The sequence below is a fragment of the Osmerus eperlanus genome, chromosome 1 (assembly GCF_963692335.1).
Source record: "Osmerus eperlanus chromosome 1, fOsmEpe2.1, whole genome shotgun sequence".
NCBI classification, from domain to species: domain Eukaryota; kingdom Metazoa; phylum Chordata; class Actinopteri; order Osmeriformes; family Osmeridae; genus Osmerus; species Osmerus eperlanus.
In genome coordinates, this window is record NC_085018.1 from 19255294 (window position 1) to 19277955 (window position 22662).

Below are 22662 nucleotides of genomic sequence, written 5' to 3' on the forward strand. Positions count from 1 at the left end.
ATCAGAAAAACTACTTTTCTCATGGAAGATCTGTGTGTGAGCTGCTGTTTGGTGTTTCACTTTGCCTCCCGACACATTATGAGCAGGTTTTTATTTAGACCAGTGTTTCAGGGCCCCATGACTGCTCCCAGCAGGAGAAGATTTACAATAACACTGCAGAAATGTTTGAATTATTCAAGCTCTGTTGATGGACCTATTACCACACTCCATGAACATGTTTCTCTGTGCGTGTGTGTGTGTGTGTGTGTGTGTGTGTGTGTGTGTGTGTGTGCATGTGTGCGTGTGTGGTTGAAAGGTTCAGAACCCAAATCCAGTAACATGAAGTCCCGTGAGTGGAGTTCTCCACTCCGCATGTTCTTGTGCTGTTCTCTCACTGTTATTCTCTTCTCTATCTGGAAAGCTGTGCTGTATTATAAACCAACAGACACGCATGTTTTGGATCTGAGTGGATGCTTCTTTGTGGCTTTCTAAGAAATGCTTAGCATGCAACTGCTAATTATAAATCAGACTACATCAAAGAACAATCTTCTCCTCTCCTCTGCTCTGCTCTGCTCTCCTCTGCTCTGCTCTCCTCTGCTCTGCTCTGCTCTCCTCTCCTCTCCTCTGCTCTGCTCTCCTCTGCTCTCCTCTGCTCTCCTCTCCTCTGCTCTCCTCTCCTCTGCTCTCCTCTCCTCTGCTCTCCTCTCCTCTCCTCTCCTCTGCTCTGCTCTGCTCTGCTCTCCTCTGCTCTCCTCTGCTCTCCTCTCCTCTCCTCTGCTCTGCTCTGCTCTCCTCTCCTCTCCTCTCCTCTGCTCTCCTCTGCTCTGCTCTGCTCTCCTCTGCTCTCCTCTGCTCTCCTCTCCTCTGCTCTCCTCTCCTCTCCTCTCCTCTCCTCTCCTCTCCTCTCCTCTGCTCTCCTCTCCTCTCCTCTCCTCTCCTCTGCTCTGCTCTGCTCTCCTCTCCACTGCTTTGCTCTGCTCTCCTCTCCTCTCCCTCTGCTCTGCTCTCCTCTCCTCTGCTCTCCCCTTCCCTCCCAGGGTGAGTTGGGGTGGGTTCCTGTCAGCACCAGACTGAAGCAGGGTCCTTCAGACTCAGGCCTCTTCGCACTGACATGGAAAAAACACTCAGGACAAAGACTCCCACAGCTGCTGTGAGGGATAAGAGAGGGAGGAGAGAAAAGAGAGGAGAGAGGTCTGCAGTACTGACTATGTGGGGGCAACAGTGCTGTTTTGGGACAGAACACACAACATAATTCAGTTTAAACATTGACACAATACAAAACAAACAGATACTCTCAAATGTTGGTTTGTCTGTGGCTGAGTTGTTTCTGGTGTGTCCTTGTGATGACGAGTTGTTTTATCTTGTGTTTGGTGGTTAAGGGTCTATATGAATAGAGGGTTTCTTCCCATAGCTCGGTGAGACAGTGCTCCTGCTGTCACCTAGATATGGTAATGAGCACATAATCCACTCAGCAAGCAGCAGAGACCTTAAGAGAGCATGCCGAAATGACAGACTGCCAAACAGACAGGTATGCAGACAAAAATACACTGTCTGGCTTGATGGAGGATTTGAAACACATATTGATGTCCTCTTGCGTGCTTGACCTGCTGTTTCACTATGATCCCAAACATGTGTCAAGACATGTGCATGACTTGTGTGTGTGTGTTTACTTGAAGACTGTGCCTCTACTTCCGCAAACACTCACACATGTACTACGTACACACAGAATGCTGAAACAGGATCAAATAGGTAGGCAGATGCACACAGGAACAGACGAGGGGAGGGGCAGATGAACAGACATGGAGTCTAGGCTGGTGGCTAGGAAGTGACCTCCAGGTCATCTGTCTCCAGCTTCTTTGCTCTCTCCTGTCTCCCCCATGAAACCAAACACCCCCCCCTGAAATAACCTGTTCCCCTAGCAACACAAGACTCCAGCAGCAACACCTCCTCTGGTACCTTCACAGACAATGACGTCCTCTTCCAACCTCATCTCCCCCGGCTACTGTTTCTGTGCTTGCATCAGTTGAACTCCTTCTTTGTTAGCCTTCTTCCTGGATACAGGCATGGAACACAGCAGGCTGTGTCTGATACAGGCCTGCTGTGTCAGAGCCTGCATTTCCTCCATATAGGAAGGCATATAGGAGCAAACTCACTGCTGCTGGCAGAGCAGCAGTGAGTTTACCTCAGTGTCAGGATGAAGATGGAGTACCCCCTGGTTGTCTGGCCCACTGCACTGCAGTACCATCATGTAGGGGACCACTGACAGACATCCCATACACTACCCCCCCCCCCCCCTTCTTTGCAGAAGGGCTGGGATAGAGAAAAAGGAGAGAGTGTGAGGGAGGGACAGAAAAAGAGCGAGAATAAGAGGTAAAGTGGTAGAAGATGCTGACTTATTGATGAGGATTCCCTTTATAAAGGCATTTTACATCCTTGTGTTTGTAGCTCTCACTGTTTGTGCATCTCTTTTTATATCTCCACAAACCCAATGACACTATTTGGATTTGAGAAGTCTTCAGTAGATCACCTCAAAGACTTAAAACACAGCTTTTTGGTGCCACTGATTACCCTTGTGAAGGTTGCATCTGGTGTTGCTATGCAGACATGGTAGCATGAAGCTCCAGGATAGATGGTGAAATAAACACACACACACACTCTGAATCAGACACATCTCTACAGACAGACAGTGAGTCATCTTCTATTCCAGACATTTGCGACCTGACAAGCCCACGTAAACAGATGAACAGAATACTGACCTGGTGAATGCCCACAGGATGGGATACCAGGCCTGTCTCCAAGGAGTTTAACTGGGGCTTCCAATGCCATGGAGACTCTGTAACGTAAACCAGGAACACAGGAAATATATTTGGCTGTTTGAGTTTGCACAACAACATATTCTCTAACAGGACATTGCCCACAATCTTTCTCAGAAAGCCACCACCAAAATTCCTTATGAGCACCCGACTCAAGCGCGTGCACAGACACACTTTTGCAGTCGTGTGAGTTGGTGTGGAATGTGGAATGGTGGGTTGGGTGGGCAAATGTTCCTGAAACTCAGCCCCACCTCTCACAACGATCTGCATCTGTTCTGCCTGTGTGGGCATGTGCTCAAGTTTGTCTGTGTGTATGTGTGTGTGTGTGTGTGTGTGTGTGTGTGTGTGTGTGTGTGTGTGTGTGTGTGTGTGTGTGTGGGTCAACTCAGCTGTGCATTAGAGTCATTGTGTTTGCATGGGTGTGTAAAAAGTCATCTGCCAGCCTGAGCACATTGGAGCATGTGTTTTCTGAGGAAAGAAGTGTGTGTATGTGAGGGGGGTCCATCTCTGGTTACAACTTCAGTCAGCTGTCCTCAGTCTAATGGACTTCAGCCAGGTGACACACACACAGACAAGGTGATCACAAACTCTGTGACTGTCTGGCTCTGCTGTCTTCTACACAAGTAAGGCTTGGTTTCCATCACATACAGTATCTGCAGTGTGTAAATGTAGAAAGTTACATGACTGGATGTTTGTGAGTGAGTGTGTGTGTGTGACAGAGAGAGAGAGAGAAAAGAGGAAGAGTAATTTGCGTCAGAGCAATGAGTCATAGCTGTAGCCTACCCAGAGATATCAAAAGCAGACAATAGTCCCATAGACAACTGCATCACGACCTGAAACCCCGCCTCCACTGCCACATCAGCACTGTCACTCTCCTAGAGATCTCTAACAACATAACATTCCAAAAATATGTTACATCTAACATAACTCAGACAAGTCATACCCAGACCGTGCAGTGAGCAGATAATGACTAGACCCCTCACCCCAACACACACACACTCACTCAACTTGAAACGGTGTCGAGGCTCCATATGGTCAGCAGGCTAAGACTCTAACCCCCCTCAGGGAACTTCTGAGAGGAGGAGAGAGGAGTAAACGAAGAGAGGAGGGGAGGAGAGCAGAGAATAGAGGAAAAGCAGTTAATAATATAACATTAATAGGAGGGTGATGTCTGGGAGAGATAAGACCAGAGTCAGTGTGGCAGTGGGTGAGGTCTTCCATCTGGTCCTGAGAGCTGGACTGGCCTGTAATGACATTGTTTTAATCTGCTTTATGTACAAATACACACACCATGTACACACACCATGTGTGTGTGTGGCGGTACTGGGTTATCTCTCTAGCTCATACTCTTTGATTTAGGGATCAAGCAACAGGAAAACAGGATTTGATATGACTCAGTGAAACTCACACAGCCCTGTGAACACATACTATGTTTGAAGACTGACACCAAACCGGTTCTGTGTGTGTGTAATTATCTGACTGAGTCCTGTGCCAGGTCCTCTGTCTTACCAGAACTCAGCAAACAGAAGGTGACTAAACCCCCATCAACTGCACCTCACAGAAATATGACTTTTCCATCAACAGAGTTGTTTTCTGTTTACCAGGGCAGCAGAGACGGAAGTGGGTAAGAGAAGGAGCAGAAAACACCAATGTGTATTTCTTGTTAGAGACTAAAGTAGTTTTTAGCAAAAAACAAGTTAAACCAGACTAACCAACCCCACATGCATTGGATTAGACAATAACAGTAAGCCTGCCTGGCTGATTTGATTGCATATTTAAAGCTACACACACACACACACACACACTGGCCTTAGCCCTGGTTGTTAAATGTTTAGCGTCTGGTCTGGCGAATTATATGGAAAAAGTTTCTTAAGTGGTGATGTCATTGGGACAGCAGGCAGGATCTCCAGAGCTCAGAGCTCTCTCCCTGACATACATAGACTCGCACAGTGGCAGGGCAGACAGCAAACAGATGGAGGTGTCTGCCTATCTATGGCTGGTCTCTGAATCCATGCACACTTCGCCTCAAACCATTTATACTGGGTCAAATACAGTGTCTATTTATACCTGTGTTTGTCAGACCCTGTAAACTGAAGCGTGGCTGTGTTTTAAGTCTCTTAAAACGGGCACAGGGCAAACAAACACCGCTCAATAGTAGGTCAGATGTCAAAGGTCAGTAATCAGGCTACTCCTCCTCCCAATGGCGCAACCAACGTGACGTGGTCAATGAACTAAAAATGACCTTCTACGTGTCAGTCAAGGACATAGACAGCTAGGAGTGTTAACAAGATTAACTTTTTGATCCAAATGATTGACCGTTTGTGAGGCATACAGAAACAACTTGGGTTCAGTTAATATTCATTTTATTTTCATTCTTAAATCTTAAAAAAGAAACTATTACAAGTTCATTTGGTTACTGTACAGTTTCTCTTCTCATGGTTGCTTTGTCTTTACATCAGTTCTGATTTCATGCCAGAAGAGCTAACAGCCTCCTACTAACTCACACACCACTAGTACAACAGGACAGCATACCAACATCTGCATTTCCATCGGTCATCATGTTCAGCACACAGCAGTAGGAACCATCTCTATCAAAAAGAAAGGAACAGAAGGAGTAGAAAACCCTGACAGTGTCACAGAGAGAAAGCGAAAGAGACAAGGGAGAGGAAAGAGAGTGAAGAGATGGGTGGCTTGAGGTTTTACCCTGAACTCTTGAGTGGTCTGGTCCATACAACATGCACCTGGTATAAATGTGTGTGTGTATGTGTGTGTGCGTCTTGGAGTGGGAAGGTGGGTAAAAGCACCATTATTCACAGTGTGTAAGTTAGAGTATCCCTGCCAAAGCCCTATGAGAGAGAGAGAGAGAGAGAGAGAGAGAGAGAGAGAGAGAGAGAGAGAGAGAGAGAGAGAGAGAGAGAGAGAGAGAGAGAGAGAGAGAGAGAGAGAGAGAGAGAGAGAGAGAGAGAGAGAGAGAGAGAGAGAGAGAGAGAGAGAGAGAGAGAGAGAGAGAGAGAGAGAGAGAGAGAGAGAGAGAGAGAGAGAGAGAGAGAGAGAGAGAGAGAGAGAGAGAGAGAGAGAGAGAGAGAGAGAAAGGAGTGGTAATCTAGGTCAGATTGTGGAGCAGGCCTCCATCCACAGCACACATCCACACGCGAGAGCACTCTCACAGGACAGAAGACTGCAAATACATTGGAGCTGATAAGGGATGTATCAAATATTTGTCCCTGAAAAAGTCCTTATATCCTCAGCACATAATAATCCCTCTCCTCTGGGATAAATCTGCATCTTTAACCCTTTGAGTCCTGGCTCATACTGTCTGCATTCCCGCCTCTCCGGACAACCCTCCCCCACCACCCTCCCTCCACACCTCCCCCACCACCCTCCCTCCACCACCCTCCCTATACATCTCCACAAGCACCAATGTGTGACCGGGCCGAGCGGCATGCGTTACACTGTACCTCTCGCCTTCAAACACCAACATTCCAAACACCAACATTCCAAACACCAACATTCCAAACACTCAACATTGAAGTGCGTGCTCGCGTGTCTGTAAGTGTATATTGCCATAATGTTCTGTGTGTATGTGTGTTCCTGTCTCTTTCTCTTACACACACCCAGCAGCCTCATGCAAACGACCTTGACCAGTCCCATCCGTGAGAGAGGACTGGAGAGACGTTCCTCCTCTCTCCTTCTCACACCGTCCTTCAGACAGAGGGATGTTGGGGACAGAAATAGTCCATCCCATATCTCCTCTATGCCTCACACACTGGTTCAACATTCCAAACACACACAACACACTCACACACTCACTGACATGCAAGGAACAGAGAGCAGAAGAGGAAAAATCTGATAGAAAGATGAGAGGTGGATGTACTGTTTACCTAACAACAGCCAATCACTATGTAGCAATTTGGTTACGTGTGTGTGTCTGTGAGCTGCTTAAGCAGATCCTAAATCATGATTCATTAACTCTGAAATCCAAGATAATTGAACATAGTTTTTTTGCTACCTGATACAACAGTCATCTTTTAGCCCTTAGGATTTTCACACATTTAAAACGCCATCCTCAGAAGGATGGTGAGATATGAGCGCTGAGAGAGTGTGTGTGAGTGCCCGTGCAGGTGTGCTTTAGTGCGTGATTTGTGGGACGCACACACGTGAGAACACACATACGCAAGTAAAATATCCACTGGTCTCCAGCACAGACAACTCACTCCACAGCGCGGTTATCAGGAAATAAAAGATCTTCCACCATGGCTGTCACAGAGAAAGCAAACAGCCACTCAGTCAATCTGCTGTAGAAAAACCTTTATAGAGTCTTTGTAATTGTTCAGCTCATATAAAGGTTCCAAATCCAAGACCCTGGGTGTCGACACCCGCTTTGTAGAAAACAAACAAAAACAAAGAAAAAGAATACAACCAAACAAATTTAAAACCTACGCTACACTCGTGGCCACTGTCCCTTACTCCCCCGGAGCGAGGGATGAAGAGGAGGTGGAGGAGGGGTTAAGGGACTTGTCTCTCTAGGAGACTAGCTTGGGCAGGACGGTGCGCAGGGGTATGCTTCCCCCAGAGTCTCCCATCATGTTGCTCCTCAGTTTGTTGTTGGTGGCTGTGGTGGTCCCCAGACCAGGGCCCCCCTTGGCCAGGATGGAGGGGAAGGAGGTGCTGTGGTGCTCAGGCAGCCTCTTCACCACGCCCCCATGGCTCTTCTCCGTCACGGGCAGGGACTTGGGCAGGCGGCGGTACAGCCAGGGATGGCGCAGGGCCTGGGCAGGCGTGAGGCGGGACGAGGGGTCCCAGTCCAGACACTTCTTAATGAAGTCAGTGAAGGTGGGGTCCTCGCAGCCCTTCAGGGCGGAGCTCCACTCCTTGCTGCCCGGGGGGCCTCTCATCTTCCCTCGACGGGAGCGGGCGCCCGTCAGGACGGTGGCGCCCGTCGGCAGAGTGTTGGCCCCGCAGTAGCGCGGGTGGCCCTTCGAGTTGATGAAGTTCTTGGCCCGTTTGGCCTGTTCAAGGATCTTCTGCGGAGGCATGCCCAGCAGCTCCATGACGCAGGCCAGCTGGTCCCCCTCGTCCTCCCCGGGGAACAGGGGGTAGCCCGTCAGCAGCTCGGCCAGGATGCAGCCGAAGCTCCACATGTCGATGGGCAGGCCGTAGCGGGAGCCCAGGATCACCTCGGGGGCCCGGTAGAACCGGGACTGGATGTAGGTGTAAACCCGCTGGTGCTCAAAGCAGCTGGAGCCAAAGTCGATCACCTTGAAGAGAGAGAGACAAGGAAGGGAGACGTCAGCTGTGTCTGGGGTACGTCCCAGAGTGTCGTCGAGCTGTGTGAGTGTGGGTGTGGCAGGTGTGCTAACAGGAGAAGCTGCTCGTGTACCTTGATGCCACTGCGTCCCTGCTGCTTGAGAAGGATGTTCTCTGGCTTCAGGTCGCAGTGGATGATCCTGTGCCGGTTCAGGGCATCCAGACACTGCAGGATGGAGTGGGCGAACTTTCTGACCAGAGGCAGAGAGAAGCCCTGGAACTTGTTCCTCTTGATCAACTCGTACAGGTTCATGCTCAGCAGCTCAAAGGTCATGCAGATGTGGTTCCTGAAGGTGAAGTTCTCCAGCATGTGGACCACGTTCATGGTGCCGGTGCGGTCCTGCTTGCGCAGGTGCTCCAGGATGCGGATCTCCTCCTGGGCTTGCCGGTGGAACCGCTTTTCGTTGCGGACCATCTTGAGGGCTAGGTGCTGCTGCAGCTTGTGGTCGTAGACCTTGGCCACCTGGCCGAAGCTGCCCTTCCCAATCACCTGGAGCAAACAGCGAGGGCCCTTCCAGTTAGCCTCAACGTTACAGCAGTTGGCTACCTTATTCATCCACAGAGATCTGGGGAAGGACTTTGCAGCAAAGGGTCGAGTGTGAACGTGTGCGTGTTACCTTGAGGAACTCGTAGCGGAAGGCTAGGTGGTCGTGTGGAACATGGATGTAGCCCCCTTGTTCGTCGTCGAAGCCTCCGTTATTGTTGCCCCCGGCGACTGCTGGCCTCTTCTTGGCGTTGGGTCCCAGGAAGTAAATCTCAGGGTAGGAGTGGATCTCAGTCTGCTCCAGGGGGGTCAGCTGGGAGCGGTACTGTCTCAGGGCCTGCTCCGGGGTCAGGGGCCCACACAGCTTCCCCGTCACAGCACCGTTCAACGTCCCATTGGTCCCCCGGGGCCCCGAGGAGTCTGTGGAGCCCTTGCTGGAGCCCGTGCTGTCAGAACCACACAGCAACAGGTTAGCGGTTAGCTTGTCTCCAGAAGCCCTGGGATTATTATGGACCGACCAATGCTACAGGCTAATAAAGTGACAACCATGACAAACCAACATGTGTGTGTGTGTGTGTGTAAGACGTGTGGGCTTCTCTTACCTATCCACACTCCGCTCCTTGGACAGGCTTGGTACCGGGGCCGGCTTACCAGGAGCCTGGGCTGTCACAGTCCCGTTCTGAGCCGTCGCCGTGGAAACAGCATTTATCTTGCGGTTGTAGGTGGAGTCCTCATACAAGTACTTTACCTTCAGCTGACCTCCACGGACCCCCACCTGATCCTTCATCGCCCCCTTGTTACTGACCTGGAAGAGGGGGAGGGGGAAACGTGAGACGTGCTTCTTTTTTTTACCATCCATCATATTGTTGTGTTGAACAGAGTGCTGTCCTAAGGATGAGCGTGTCCAGCTAGTGGCATCGTCTGTGACCAGATACTGAATGGTAGGCAGGTCTGACGGGGACACAGTACAGAAATATTATGGAGATTGATCCAGGGAGGGGGTCTCTTCCCTCCCTCCTTCCACATCCTACTCTGCCTGAGGTCCATCCAGCCCAGGCTCTTGTGGCTGGCCTCTGGCTATGGAGGAATACTAATACACAGAACCCCTGTGGCAAGGCTAGGCCCAGGCTGTGTCCATTACAGCTGATTTGCAAGAGCTACTAGGTGAGGGAGAATCAGTGAAACCAGATCTAGTTTATTTTTTGCTTCCTGCTCTGACAAGCAAATATTCTAATACATACAACACCATGTGACCTTTAGTCCAATTACAAAGCAGCACGGTCCTGACTGTGCTTTATCTGTGTGAGAGTCTCTGAGGCTTAACTACACACAAACAGAGAGCAGAGTGCCATCCTACCAGCCTGTGGCCAGGGCATGCAGACAGGTGCTGTGGGTGGCACTGTGTGAACCGGGTCATCACAGTTTGGTGAGACTGGGAGCAGCAATGTAGTTTCACTTTGGCCATACGGTACATGGCTTTCACCCACCCCAGGAATTCATTCTTTCTCTCCACCAGCGGAAAGAAGAACCCTCCACATGATTATGGTGCGCAGGGGAAACGACTGTCATTAAGGTTAGATTACACTCTGGTAAAGGAGGAGGGAGCGGCCCTGTTAATATGGCACACTACTATACACATTGCTGTGGGCTTCTGGGAACATTCATATTACATGAGTTCATGGTCTCTCTCTCTCTCTCTCTCTCTCTCTCTCTCTCTCTCAACGATGGAGTGTGGCATTGGATAGTCTAACACAAACCCTTCCTTAAACTCTCTGACTCATATTAATGTTACATATTACATCTGTAATACACACTTACCTTACATATATCCTATTTTCTATATGAAAACAAGTCAGACTTTTTCATCTGGATTATAAAGGAGCTTGTGTATAGCCAACAGTGGGACAATCTGACATTGACTCTGTGCTTCACACAGCAGGTCAATAGGACAAGATTGAAAGGAGGTCAGTAGATAAAATCATGCAAACAATCGTTTGATAAACTGAAGTGAGTGATGATGTGTCCTGCTGGACAAGGGCTGCGTGTGGAGGCATGTTTAGGTATGTGTGTTTGTGTGTGACTGACCGGTAGGCCTGAACCCAAAATAGAAGTGTTGCAGTGTTGGAGGAATTCCTCTAAGAGCATATAGCTAAGCACTGTACCTCCATAACTTCAAACACGATTCCCTGAATGTAACCCTAACCCTAGCACAACCATACAGCTGCATCCTTCTCCAAGTGCCATCTCCTGAACCACATTACATGGAAAGTACTTAAAGACTGGTTAGACAGTTGCTTTGACATTCAGGAAAATGTGTGGGGGGGGCATACTTCTGCAGATCTACTGCATGTGATTTTAAAGATAACATGGACACTGGGTTTGGCCAAAACATTCTGTGAGAGATTGTCTGTTTACATTCAGACACAAAATGGCTGTGGGTGGGACTTCTCATCAAAAACTTTCAGAATCCAAAAAACACGCCATAAATAGACCGAACTCTACTTTCAATCAAATATATTACAGTTATGAGTCAATGTGTTTTTGTGATACTGTGGTTGAAACCTGTTCTAGATGATTGATCAACTAACACGTGCACATGTGCATGATAACAAAGCTGCTATAGTTCAAACTCCAACTGTGATTAGTTATTGACCATTGAAAGGAAAGTATAAAACAAACTCAGCATATTAGACAAATAGCCTACAGTGTGTGTGTGTGTGTGTGTGTGTGTGTGTGTGTGCGCGCGTTAGATAGGAAAGAGATTGAGATTATGGCCAGGTGATTTAGAGTGTACTCGATGGGCTGAGCCGAGGGGCAGATGGAACAGTGTTAATCTCTCTGCCCTGGGAGAAACACTGCCGGTTCCTTCTCACCGTGCCTCTCACTAACATGCACCCCTCATCAAGTCTTATAGCTTCCACACACACCTCCACAACTCACCCAGAGATAAACAGTTCAGCCAGAAAGACAAAGAGAGGGAGAGGGAGGGAGGAACATGCCGGGCAGATTTCTTCCTGCTCTCTGTGCTGCTATTCCACTCTCTTCTCTGTAGAACTACAGCACGTCTGACGAGTCCTACGACACACACTTCATTTCTGACATTCATTCCAACTTTCCAAACGCCGAGGCCAGAGGTAACAGTATGTGCAACTAGGCCAACATAAGTCACACAGTGTTCTGGTAGAATACTGTGCATACGTTTACATTTAGTCATTTAGCAGGAATCTTATCCAGAGCGACTTACAGTAAGTACAGGGACATTCCCCCGAGGCAAGTAGGGTGAAGTGCCTTGCCCAAGGACACAACTTCATTTTGCACGGCCGGGAATCAAACCAGCGACCTTCTGATTACTAGCCCGATTCTCTAACCGCTCAGCCACCTGACTCCCCCAGCATACAGACAGGCTCGCAGCAGACAAAGAGGATGTTTGTATATGTTTGTATTAGGACTCTGAACAGTAGAAGTGGATGAGAGATGGTGGAGGTCAGGATGACCCTCGCCAGGAGAGGAGGGGAAGAGGTTAGGGTTAGAGGAGGGGGAGGGGGACGTTGATTAGTGATGTGTTAGTGGGTCAGATTTTCGGGCCCAGTAAATCTTTACAATCTATCAGACTAGCCCCGTCTCCTGCTTGTGTATGCATGTGTGTGTTTCCTGGAGGTAAACAAGCTCCCTTCTTTGAATGGAACATGAGCTGATTACATACTGAAGACATTGCTGGGCCTCTTTCACCATTGCTGCACATGACCCCCCTGACACCCTGAAACACGGTCTGTTCATCTCCTTCACCACCCACTTCACTCATTATCTCATGATCTTAACTGACTTGGATAGGTTTCCATCCAGGCTTCCACCACACTCACCTATCCAGTCTGGCAAGGTTGAATGAGTAGTTGAGGAGGGATGCATTTTTGGGGCTAGGGCGTGAGCAGTGTTGAATCATCTTAATAACAGGATGTCAACAGTAACGGTGTGTTTCCAGGCAGGGTATACAGACTGTGTGTGTGTGTGAGTGTACTTACTGAGTGTTTGGGTATGGGTGGTAACCCTGAGGGGCTGTTGGCGTCCGGTTCGTCCTTCAGCAGGTGGTCTGTTCTCATGTACGAGTCATACAGCCCATCCCCATGGCGCGCTGGTGGAAGCAAGAAGACAAAAACTTTAGACTGTGAACCTTTTTGGTAGCTATCCTTGACATGTTCTCACAGACAACACATCTCCTCAAACAGCCTGCATGGGGGGACAACTTTTAGGGAGGATTTAGACCTGCTTGTTTAAACAGAGACAGACCTGTGGTCCACAGGTTTTCATCTCAACATAAGCTCCAAAGCTTAGGCTAGTTTAATTGACCCAAACAATTGTGTTCGGCTAACATTAGACAGGCTAATTCAACGTTGTTCGCTTGCTAACCCATGATAGAGTCCAGACCAGCTTAGACAGAGCTTATAGTGCTGGAGAGCTAGCGTTGCAAGTGGTATTATTGGCCTAATGGAGCAAGCAGATGCCTCTGTGACGACAGCATCTTTCCGTCCGTCCATCTGTCCACTAAGGCCCGGCCACTTACAGACACAGGTGTGTTCGCAAATAGATTGATTATACGGAAGGGCTCTGATCACTGAAAGGCCTTGTCTGACAGCAGCGGATTAATGCTATTCCGCTGACCTCAACAGCAGTCAGCGGAACAATGGCACACGTGTGCTTGTGACAGAAGATGAAGGAACCCTCCAAATCTGCCAGATTTTCATAATTGATGAATGACGATAACCCCAGAAATATGGGCTAGCAATTAAGTTAGCATTCTACTTAAATGGAGGCAAACGCAGCTAGCTAGTGGCTTCATAGAGAGCAGTGGCGTGCTGGTTGGTGCCGGCTGGCTTTGCCCTCATAGGGAGTTTGTTACCAGGTTGCAGGTGCGTCACAGCTCCTATCCCCAGTCCTGGTCCTGTCAACATAAGGACTCAGAGGGAGGCTAATCCTGCTGCCTGGATACAGACGCATTAGAACTGGATGTGCGCACACACTCTGTAGCATTAGAACGGATGTGCGCACACACTCTGTAGCATTAGAACTGGATGTGCGCACACACACTAGCATTAGAACTGGATGTGCGCACACACACTGTAGCATTAGAACTGGATGTGCGCACACACTCTGTAGCATTAGAACTGGATGTGCGCACACACACTGTAGCATTAGAACTGGATGTGCTCACACACTCTGTAGCATTAGAACTGGATGTGCGCACACACACTGTAGCATTAGAACTGGATGTGCGCACACACACTGTAGCATTAGAACTGGATGTGCGCACACACTGTAGCATTAGAACTGGATGCTGCGCACACACTCTGTAGCATTAGAACTGGATGCTGCGCACACACTCTGTAGCATTAGAACTGGATGCTGTGCACACACTTCAACAAGTACACAGGGCCCATTAGGGATGCAGACTAATGACTCACTAGGGGCTCAGAACTTTCCACACAGCAACACACCCCACTGTACAAACACTGTTCAAACTTAAGAGTCAAAGCTCCCAATATAAGACTTCCCCATACTTCCACCTCAGAGTTTCTGCCGAACACAAACCAAAGCTCAGCAGAATGCCTTCAAACCAAAACCAAAACAAGTCCTTCTATTCTTCCTCCCACTGAGAGGCTTTGAAACACAGCACTGGCAGCCAGGGTAGAGCTGGGGGAGAACAAGGTTCAGACAAACAGACACCAGATCATATGTCATAACGCAGGGAGAGGGGTGTCGAGCAGAGCAGAGGGGAGGAGCGACGGAGAGGGTTTCCTGTGCTTCCCAGTACAGTATTCTGAACAGAACGTCCCCTTGCCGTCAGGCTGCTCTATGGCCTATGTTATCTAACACACAAGCTACACATGGTGCCAATCAACAGCACCAGGTAGAGTAAAGGAAACCATTCCGAAACATGTCCACCTGAAACAACGCACATCCACAATCAATAATACCCTGATCATTATCAGTGTAGTTACTATGATTAGGAGGAAATATGGACAATGTTTTGGAACAACTAAAAGAGACACTTTGTCCTTCCACTCCACAAAACTAAGGTGAATGAGTCGTTATCGATAGCATCACAAGGCTACAGCTTCGCTTACAATGGAAGAGACCTGCAAACAACAGCTCAGCGTTTTCTGTCTTCTCAGCAGTATTTACAAACAACTCTCAAACAAGAGTTGTGACAACAACTTGCTGCTGTTAAGAGAAACGTTTACAGCATGCACGTAGAATTGATCACATTTAGACTGTGACATCATCTGTATCTATGTACTGACAGTGATTTATACATATAGCAGTCACTAAATAATGTGTGCGTGTCTGTGTGTCTAACAATTGTGACGCTTGTGAATTGGGATGGGGACTAGCAATGTGAACATGAATTAGTTGGCACATTTCTATCGTTAGCGATATCAAAACGGATGACAAATAGAGGAAGAAATGTCGAATGTAACTTAATGAACATGTATTACCTGCTGTTATTGGCCCCTCTGGTTTTCTGCTTAATATCATCATGATTGCAAATTAAAGTTGATGCCAGCATCCGAAGTCACGTTGAAATAAAAAATAAAAATCCTCAGAGCAACTCACTTAGCAGTTGTGTATTGTATTCTTTGTAGTAGCATTGGTATATAGCTAACTAGCAAGCGGCGGCCGGGATCAAGTGACTCCTGAGTCAACTTCGAGGAATATAAAATAATTACGTTAACAGTTGTACTTTGTACTTACTATTACCTACCTATACATTCTCGTTATGCTCTCCCAAAAACAACAACACCCAAACTCAGTTGTCTTTCATTTCCCCTCGCTAGCTATCGTTAGCCCTGGCTTCAGCGTGAAAAAGTTCTGGTGATGCCTTTGGCAGTGGGGGTCGTTTCCAGCTAGCAGAGGCACAAAAACACCCGTCCGCGTGAGCGACGCTCCCTGCTTCGTCAATAAGAGGTTGAGTCCAAAAACTACAGGTTGGTGATCTAACCCGAGTGCCCCTCGCCTTTCTCTGTCGATTGATTATTGTATCGATCAAGAGAATCATCCCCGTTCTTGTTACTCTTGTCTTTGTAGCAAAAAGTGCTACTGCTTTTGGCTAGCTGCTCGGTTCACTGATCGGTCCCAAGATTCACCCTCCTTCCGGACAGCTTGGGAAGCTGTTTTCGCTTGAGAGGGGGGCTAGCTATTGCAGACTAGGCAAATAGCTTTCTAGCCATCTGCATTTAGGGCAATACCCCCTAATAACCGCAGAAAACAAAACCACGGACATAACTTTCGGAGGATATCTTCACTATGCGCCGGAGCAATACAACGGGAATGTTTAATCCGTCTTCTCTGCTGTACGAGTATCAAATTCGATATGATTCTTCTTATGGTTGCTAAGGGCGTCTTCTAGGGAGCTCAGACTAGCGGTAGCGTCACCAAACAGACAGCAGTGGGGGGATGGAGTAAGGCGTGGCTAAAAGAAACCTCATCTTGGCTCAAGTCATGGTTTCCAGTGTCCCAACTGTTCTTTTCTCTCCTATGGTGCCTACATGTGGTGAATGACGAACTTTGAGCCAGTATGGCGGTTTTGTGTGACAAACCCTCAGCCTACTAATTTAACATTAAGCTGACCACTCGTTTTATGATCAATGTTTTAATTGTTTTGGTATTTCTTGAGTTCGTAATCTTAAATCAGACCACACATTAATATTGAGTAAGATAAACTCAACATTTTGAATGTGGGAGACATATGGACCATTGCTCTGGTCTGGTCATATAACCCAGACAAAACACAAGTCACCCATAGTGAGCGAGTAGAGTTATTGAAAGACACTGAGAAAGGAGGAGGATGCTAAAATTGGTGCAAGCAGGCGGTCATGCTAATTTTAGCTCTGTTTCAGAGGTGTGAAGTGGGGTTGGTCTTTATTTATGGCCAAATATAAACATAGTGACACAGTTTCAGACTGACCTCTCAGCAGCTGCTGGCCCATATGGTCAGTTTGGCAGGGTGACAGGCAGGTCGAAGACGAAGAAGAGTTTTAGAATAGTAATGATGAAAATGGGAACGTGGCATGTCAAGTGATATAGCGTATTGATCCATCTAGATAAGAAAGGGTGGAGGGGACTACACATGCGGCCTTGGCTTCTGTTTCTGCTTTATCAGGTCTTGGGCTCCTTGACAAACATACACACCAACCGCTTTTTAAAACTTGTGAAACTACTCAAACTATGTTAATTTGGAAAGACCATTGCTATCAGACTAATTTGCCATCTAAAGGCAGCACAGTACAGAAGAAACTTAAGTGGTTGAGGTTAATTGAACATTAAAATCTCTGAGCCAACACACGCACGCAGACAGGTGCGCGCGTGCCTGCACACACACACACACACACACACACACACACACACACACACACACACACACACACACACACACACACACACACACACACACACACACACACACACACACAAAAATAACAGCTGGCAGGTGCACTGCCCTCTGCTGTTGTCTTAAGAATGGGACAGTTAGGTGTTGCTTAAGAAATGTATATAGTCAGATTGAGAGCCCCCTCTATTGGTCATTTTAAATTAGCACATTCCATTAGTTAATGATACCGCAGATGGAGGCGGAATTCTCATATTGTAAAACACATCTATATTTGGGGTTTAATAAATTACTGATAATTTACCTTCATGTCAGTTTCTCTACTACTGCACTAGCATTTTAGCGCTAATATATGGGGGTGAAAATCTACTATACTGGAAATGTGAGTGAGTAAAGTTTGCTTTCTACTGTGAACTTTGGATACTGCGAGTAATTTTAAGTTTCATGACTCAGAGGGAAACTTCAGTTCAACCAAACCATTTAGAAAGAGGAACAGGTCTGTTTAGACAGAAAAAACCATTCAGAGACAGGAAGAGGTCTGTTTAGGCAGAACAAACCAGCTTTCTAATCGTAGCCTTCCCCTTAGTTGAGGGGAAAAATGCGGCAATCAAAAAGGACTACAAAATATTGTGAAGGGATGACATTTTAATTTAATTCTTCAAATCTGTTTATAGTTTTACATATTTCTTTATACACATCAAATTCTCTGTAAAATAAGAAATAAAAGATTGCTGGAAAGCTTTTAAGTATTCACATCCTAGACATTTTGCCTTGCCAAGGGGGTGAACAGTGAAATAAATAACACACAGACAAAGACACATACACACACACTCCTCTTGAATTCTCAATGGACTTGGATATAAACCCCCAAAAACACACACACATACACAGCTACATGGAACAAAAGGCACTGCCAGGAGAAAAAGCATGGACAGTGATTGTTGGGGCTGGGCAGAGGGGCTGAGCAGAGGGGCTGAGCAGAGGGGCTGGGCCGAGGGGCTGAGCAGAGGGGCTGGGCAGAGGGGCTGAGCAGAGGGGCTGAGCAGAGGGGCTGGGCAGAGGGGCTGAGCAGAGGGGCTGGGCCGAGGGGCTGGGGTGAAGGAGTGACAGTAAGGGCCACTGAGGGATCCAGGATTCTGAGAGAGACAGACACTCACCTACACACTGTATTTACACAAACCAATCCATCCCCTTCATTTCATCATATATATATATATATATATATACACATACACACACACACACACACATACAGTAGATCTTTCACACAAAAATTAAGTCATTGGTTCGTTATAATTGAGTTTGTTGATTAATTAAAAAAAATTCTGAGGTGTGGCCCAAACCATGGCCTACATCCATATGTGCAAAACAGAAGTTGGTTTACTGTACAAAACATGATTTTTCCAATCAGACATCTCTCCAGTCCCTGTGAGCTTTGGTAAAATCCCTTTCACATCCCTCTTAAGTCTTTCACATTCAAATAGCAACAACTCAGTCTAGTTCTGAAAAAGATACTATAAGGGTACAGTATGTGCTGAATCCTGGGCTACAGATTCATGCTTACAAATGTACACCACACGCCCCTTGGTTGCTTTTGTTAAACTGAGTCTCCTAACAGTCAGGTTAATGTTTTCTACACAATAGCAGGCTTCAAACATTTGATGGGCATGGACCGGTGACCATGCCTAGGACCACACCAGTTAGAGAACTCCAGAAAGAATGGGGTAGGTGTTAGTTAGGGGTCAACAGTCAACAGGATTAGAGTTAAAGATGGAGAGTGGATTCACAGTAAAGGCAGCCGTTTCATGCAAAGGGACATTTGTAGATGGTTTACAGAATAGTTTGCCAATGTCTGGAACTAGGAGACTGTCGTCAGATATACACAGGGCATCTATGATGCGAGTTAATGCTCCTACACAAGTTGACCCAGATCACAGGTAGGGGGAGGGAGCCTGACTAAAACAGCATTGATATTTCAGTGCGTTACCAGAGATATGAGATTACAGTGGGTACAACTGTGCTGTAAATATTGTTGGCCATCATGCTCCTGATTTCTCCTGAGCCTATAGTCTCAGTATAATAGTATCTGAATAGACTACTGTTGTATGTTAAACACAAAATAAAATCCTGACCCCCAACCCCAGACAGACAGTAAGGCATGCAGGGGACATAAGAGGTTGTGTCATAAGCATCTATGAAAATCAACATTTTAATAAGCGTGTTCAAGATGATGCCATCCATTTACCCCAGAATATGTGCAGGAGAGTGGGAGTACAAAGGGTAAGACTCATGCTTAAGTAACACTTGCAGTAGCAGCAGCAGCAGCAGAAACCTTAAGAAACATCATCACAGAAGATCAAGCCATCGGACTAAGAGTTCATCACTGTGCCTTTAATCTCACCGGACACACACCATAGCTTACTTCCTCTCTCAAGCCATCTTCCCCTCTCCTCTCCATGGGGGGGGGGGGGGGGAGTCAGTGTTAAGTCATTGACTGGGCTGGAAAGGGATGGGTTTGGAAGGGTGGGGTAAGAGGTGGGAAGTGGTGGTGGGGGTAGAAACGTGGATAGAAAGGTGGGTCAGTAACTCCCTGGGTTGAAGTTTTAAGGTCATAGGTGAGGGGTTAGGGGTTGTGTTGCCGTAGCGCCTGCTGTAGTTTCTGTCGATACACAGAGTATTTCTGCTCCACCACCCGAACACGCTCAGTCTCCTCCTTCTCCAGGATAACCAGGAAGTTCTGCAGCTCAGGAACTGAGAAAGCGTGCCACTAAGAGGGGAGAGAGAGAGAAATTGATTGGATGGATAGGATTTATTTGCAAGCGAGTATTTATGTGCATGTTTGCGTGTGTCTTTGTCAGTCAGTCGGTCTCACCTCCACCTCTCCAGTCTCGTTCTCCTTGAGGATGAAGGTCAGCTTGTCAGGGTCTGGACCTGCAATGAGCCTCAGAGACAAAGGACGCTCACACACAGGAAGCTTCTGGAACAGATCTATACAAGGAATTGGGAATTAGAGGAGACGGACATGTACAATCCAAACAGGTGCAATAAAACATAGGATAAGACGGGTGTGTGAGCGAGGGTGTGAGACATGGTCATACCCTGTCCGTCTCGGTGTGTCTGTCTGTACAGGGCGAACTTGCGAGGGTTATCCAACACCATGAACTTCTTCAGAAGGCCCTGGATGACCTCCCTGACTGTGTTCGTAGAGCTGATGTGCAGCTGCTTCACGCAGTCACATGGCAGGTAGAAAGATGTCCGCTTGTCACTCAGCCTTGATCCCGCTCCCTGCTGACCCTCTTCCAGAGTGGGTACTGTGACTGGTCGACTCAGCCTCAGGTGGACTTTGATGAAGCCTGTATATGAGCCATTGTCAGCCTTGGAAAGAGAGCAATGTACACATCAACAATCCACAAACGCTTTCTAATTTTCAATAAATAAGCAGTCCACTTAACATAACCCACAACTCACCAGCTTCATGACATTCTCGGAGATTTGAGCATTATACTCCTCTATCCTGGCTCGTACCTCTTCCTCAGAAAGAGCCTTCGTCCCTCTGTCCTCCTCCTTTGTCTCATTCTGCTCCAACAGAGATGGAAAACGCATGACAGACTTTAAAGAGAGCCAAACTGAGATGGTGGCCCCACCTGCAGTGTTCACTCCGTACAGCAGAGGGTGCTCTCTCAACGAGCAGTGGGATATCAAGGGAAAGAGGAAGTTCCCCTCTGTGCTTCTGTCCTCTGGTCATAGCTTTGTCACATCTAATATCAAGAGAAGTTTGCGTGACTACATCTCTCCCTCCTTCCCCCCATCTCTCTCTCTGTCCCCCTTTCCTTAGCTGGGACAGTGTTGCTGAGCCGGAAGGGATGTCACCTCCCTCCCCCCCGTCCCCCCCTCCCTCCCCGGCATGATTACGCAAGCCTGCAGTTCTCTGGGCTCCACAGGAGGCAGGAACTCTTCTGAATGAAGCCGAGACACAGTCACCACCCCGGCACAGCCCCATTGACAGCCTGACTCCATCCCCGACTGACTCCATCTGCCTATGCCTCTCCTTCCATCTACATCGGTGTCTTTCTATTTTAAATGGACAATGTGACCCTCGCATCATGCCACGATAGAAACCTGGTGCATGGGGGGCAGGTGGGGGGAGTTAGTATGGGGAGAACAGGGAGGAGGAGAGGAGGGGGTGAAAGCAATGGAGGAGAAGGGTAGCTGAGACAGCCTTAGCAACACACTGTTGGCATGGGTTATTTATAGAAGTGGGGATGCATCCTCAAGATCGCACAATGTGTTTTCCTTTTCCTTTTTTTCCTTCTCCTTTTCATTCGTATTTTCTGGGACATGGTGGTGATTGAGACAAGAAGAGAGCGAGGGAGAGGAAAAGAGAGGGAGAGAGATACAGGAGGAGAACAAGGGAGAGAGAGTGAGAATGCAGGGCAGGAATCATTAATGCATGGGAATCCTCAGGGTGTGATGAAAGAGAGAGTCTCTGCTCCATTCAGCAGGATGTGTGAATATGTATGTGTGTGTGCATGAATGTGTACGTAATGTGCAGTGCTGTAGCTCTTGAACAACACAGAGTTCAACACACTTCGGCTGTTGCTAACATAGCTAATTGACAATATTCAACATTCAAGTGTAAGGAGATAGAGGAGTCAGAACATAACCCTTGTGTATGTTTGTGTTAGTGTTTGTTTGTGTGTTACTTACAACAGTAAAGACAGGCCATTGTGTTCTTGAATAGTTTTTGATACTCCCCTTTCGTCTCATCAAACCTCTTCTACCCTGCTCTACACTACTCTTCCTTGCCCTACTCTGCTCTTCTCCTCTCTTCCCTCTGCTCTTCCTTGCCCTCCTGCTCTGCTCTACGTAGCTGATAAACCCTCTAGTCCCCAGATCCAGTATGGCAGCAACTGATGGAGCCATGCTGAGAGACTGGAGGCAGAAATTATGAAATGCCACCAACAAAGAGCCTCCCACCAGCATAAAGGATCCTCTTTAAATCACTCTTTGATGCATATGCAAGGAAGGTTGTTTCCCCTAACCATAGTTTCCTCTTCATTTTATATGAATCATACAAAATAAGTAGGACTGGTCCATAAAACCCAGGAAATGTTACAGTGTTCATTAACCTATTGGGGCAAAGCTACAGATGACATCACTGGTCTCCTGAATGTAGACAGTGACACTGGTGTTTAAGTATCCACACGCCTGTATTAAAATAGAGGGTATATTATGTGTGTGTGTACAGTATGCATGTGTGGTACAAGGGAAAGTGACACAGTGAGAGCATCTTAGTACTTCTAGAATTCACAAATGTCAAATGAAAAGAACTTTGCAGGAATTCCTGTGTTTGTGTCTTAGCTGCTAAATATATCTGTCCCCTCTCTCTGCTGCCTCTCCCCCTCCCTGCATACCAGTGAAAGTGGTCAGTTGACAATGGAGCAGGACAATACTGCCCCAACACTTCACCCATGCCGGGCCCACACCCAGGCTCAGCCCCAGACTCAGCCCCGGGCCCAGGCCCTGATTTATACCTGGGCCTGGATCCAAAAATGCACTCTGGTGCAGAACCAGATTACCCCCCCCCCCCCCCCCCCCACACACACACACACACACACACACGCACATTATTGGTGATTAAGTGAATACACATTGGTATAAATAATTGGTAGACAGGGTTAAAATCCTGACAGCCTACA

General features: G+C 47.5%; 2 protein-coding genes across 4 annotated transcripts; both read right to left on the reverse strand.

Annotated features, from left to right (window-relative positions):
• Nucleotides 1-6168: 6168 nt before the first annotated feature.
• dyrk3 (dual specificity tyrosine phosphorylation regulated kinase 3) lies at nt 6169-16004 on the reverse strand. Of its 3 annotated transcripts, none has more exons than XM_062468260.1 (7): nt 15341-16004; nt 15075-15100; nt 12603-12712; nt 9186-9388; nt 8717-9029; nt 8173-8589; nt 6169-8050 (listed from the first exon to the last, which is right to left on the reverse strand). In XM_062468260.1, exons 1-7 carry the CDS (start codon nt 15346-15348, stop codon nt 7316-7318), a joined length of 1812 nt encoding a protein of 603 aa, XP_062324244.1. In that variant the 5' UTR covers nt 15349-16004; the 3' UTR covers nt 6169-7315. The 3 variants fall into 3 exon arrangements, with proteins under 3 accessions (XP_062324244.1, XP_062324233.1, XP_062324224.1); XM_062468249.1 differs by having other exon boundaries at nt 15075-15103; XM_062468240.1 differs by having other exon boundaries at nt 15075-16004.
• Nucleotides 16005-17588: 1584 nt separating this feature from the next.
• rassf5 (Ras association domain family member 5) lies at nt 17589-20768 on the reverse strand. Its single transcript, XM_062468333.1, has 4 exons — nt 20432-20768; nt 20062-20338; nt 19836-19951; nt 17589-19730 (listed from the first exon to the last, which is right to left on the reverse strand). The coding sequence occupies exons 1-4, from the start codon at nt 20564-20566 to the stop codon at nt 19587-19589; spliced, it is 672 nt and encodes a 223-aa protein (XP_062324317.1). The 5' UTR covers nt 20567-20768; the 3' UTR covers nt 17589-19586.
• Nucleotides 20769-22662: the final 1894 nt, after the last annotated feature.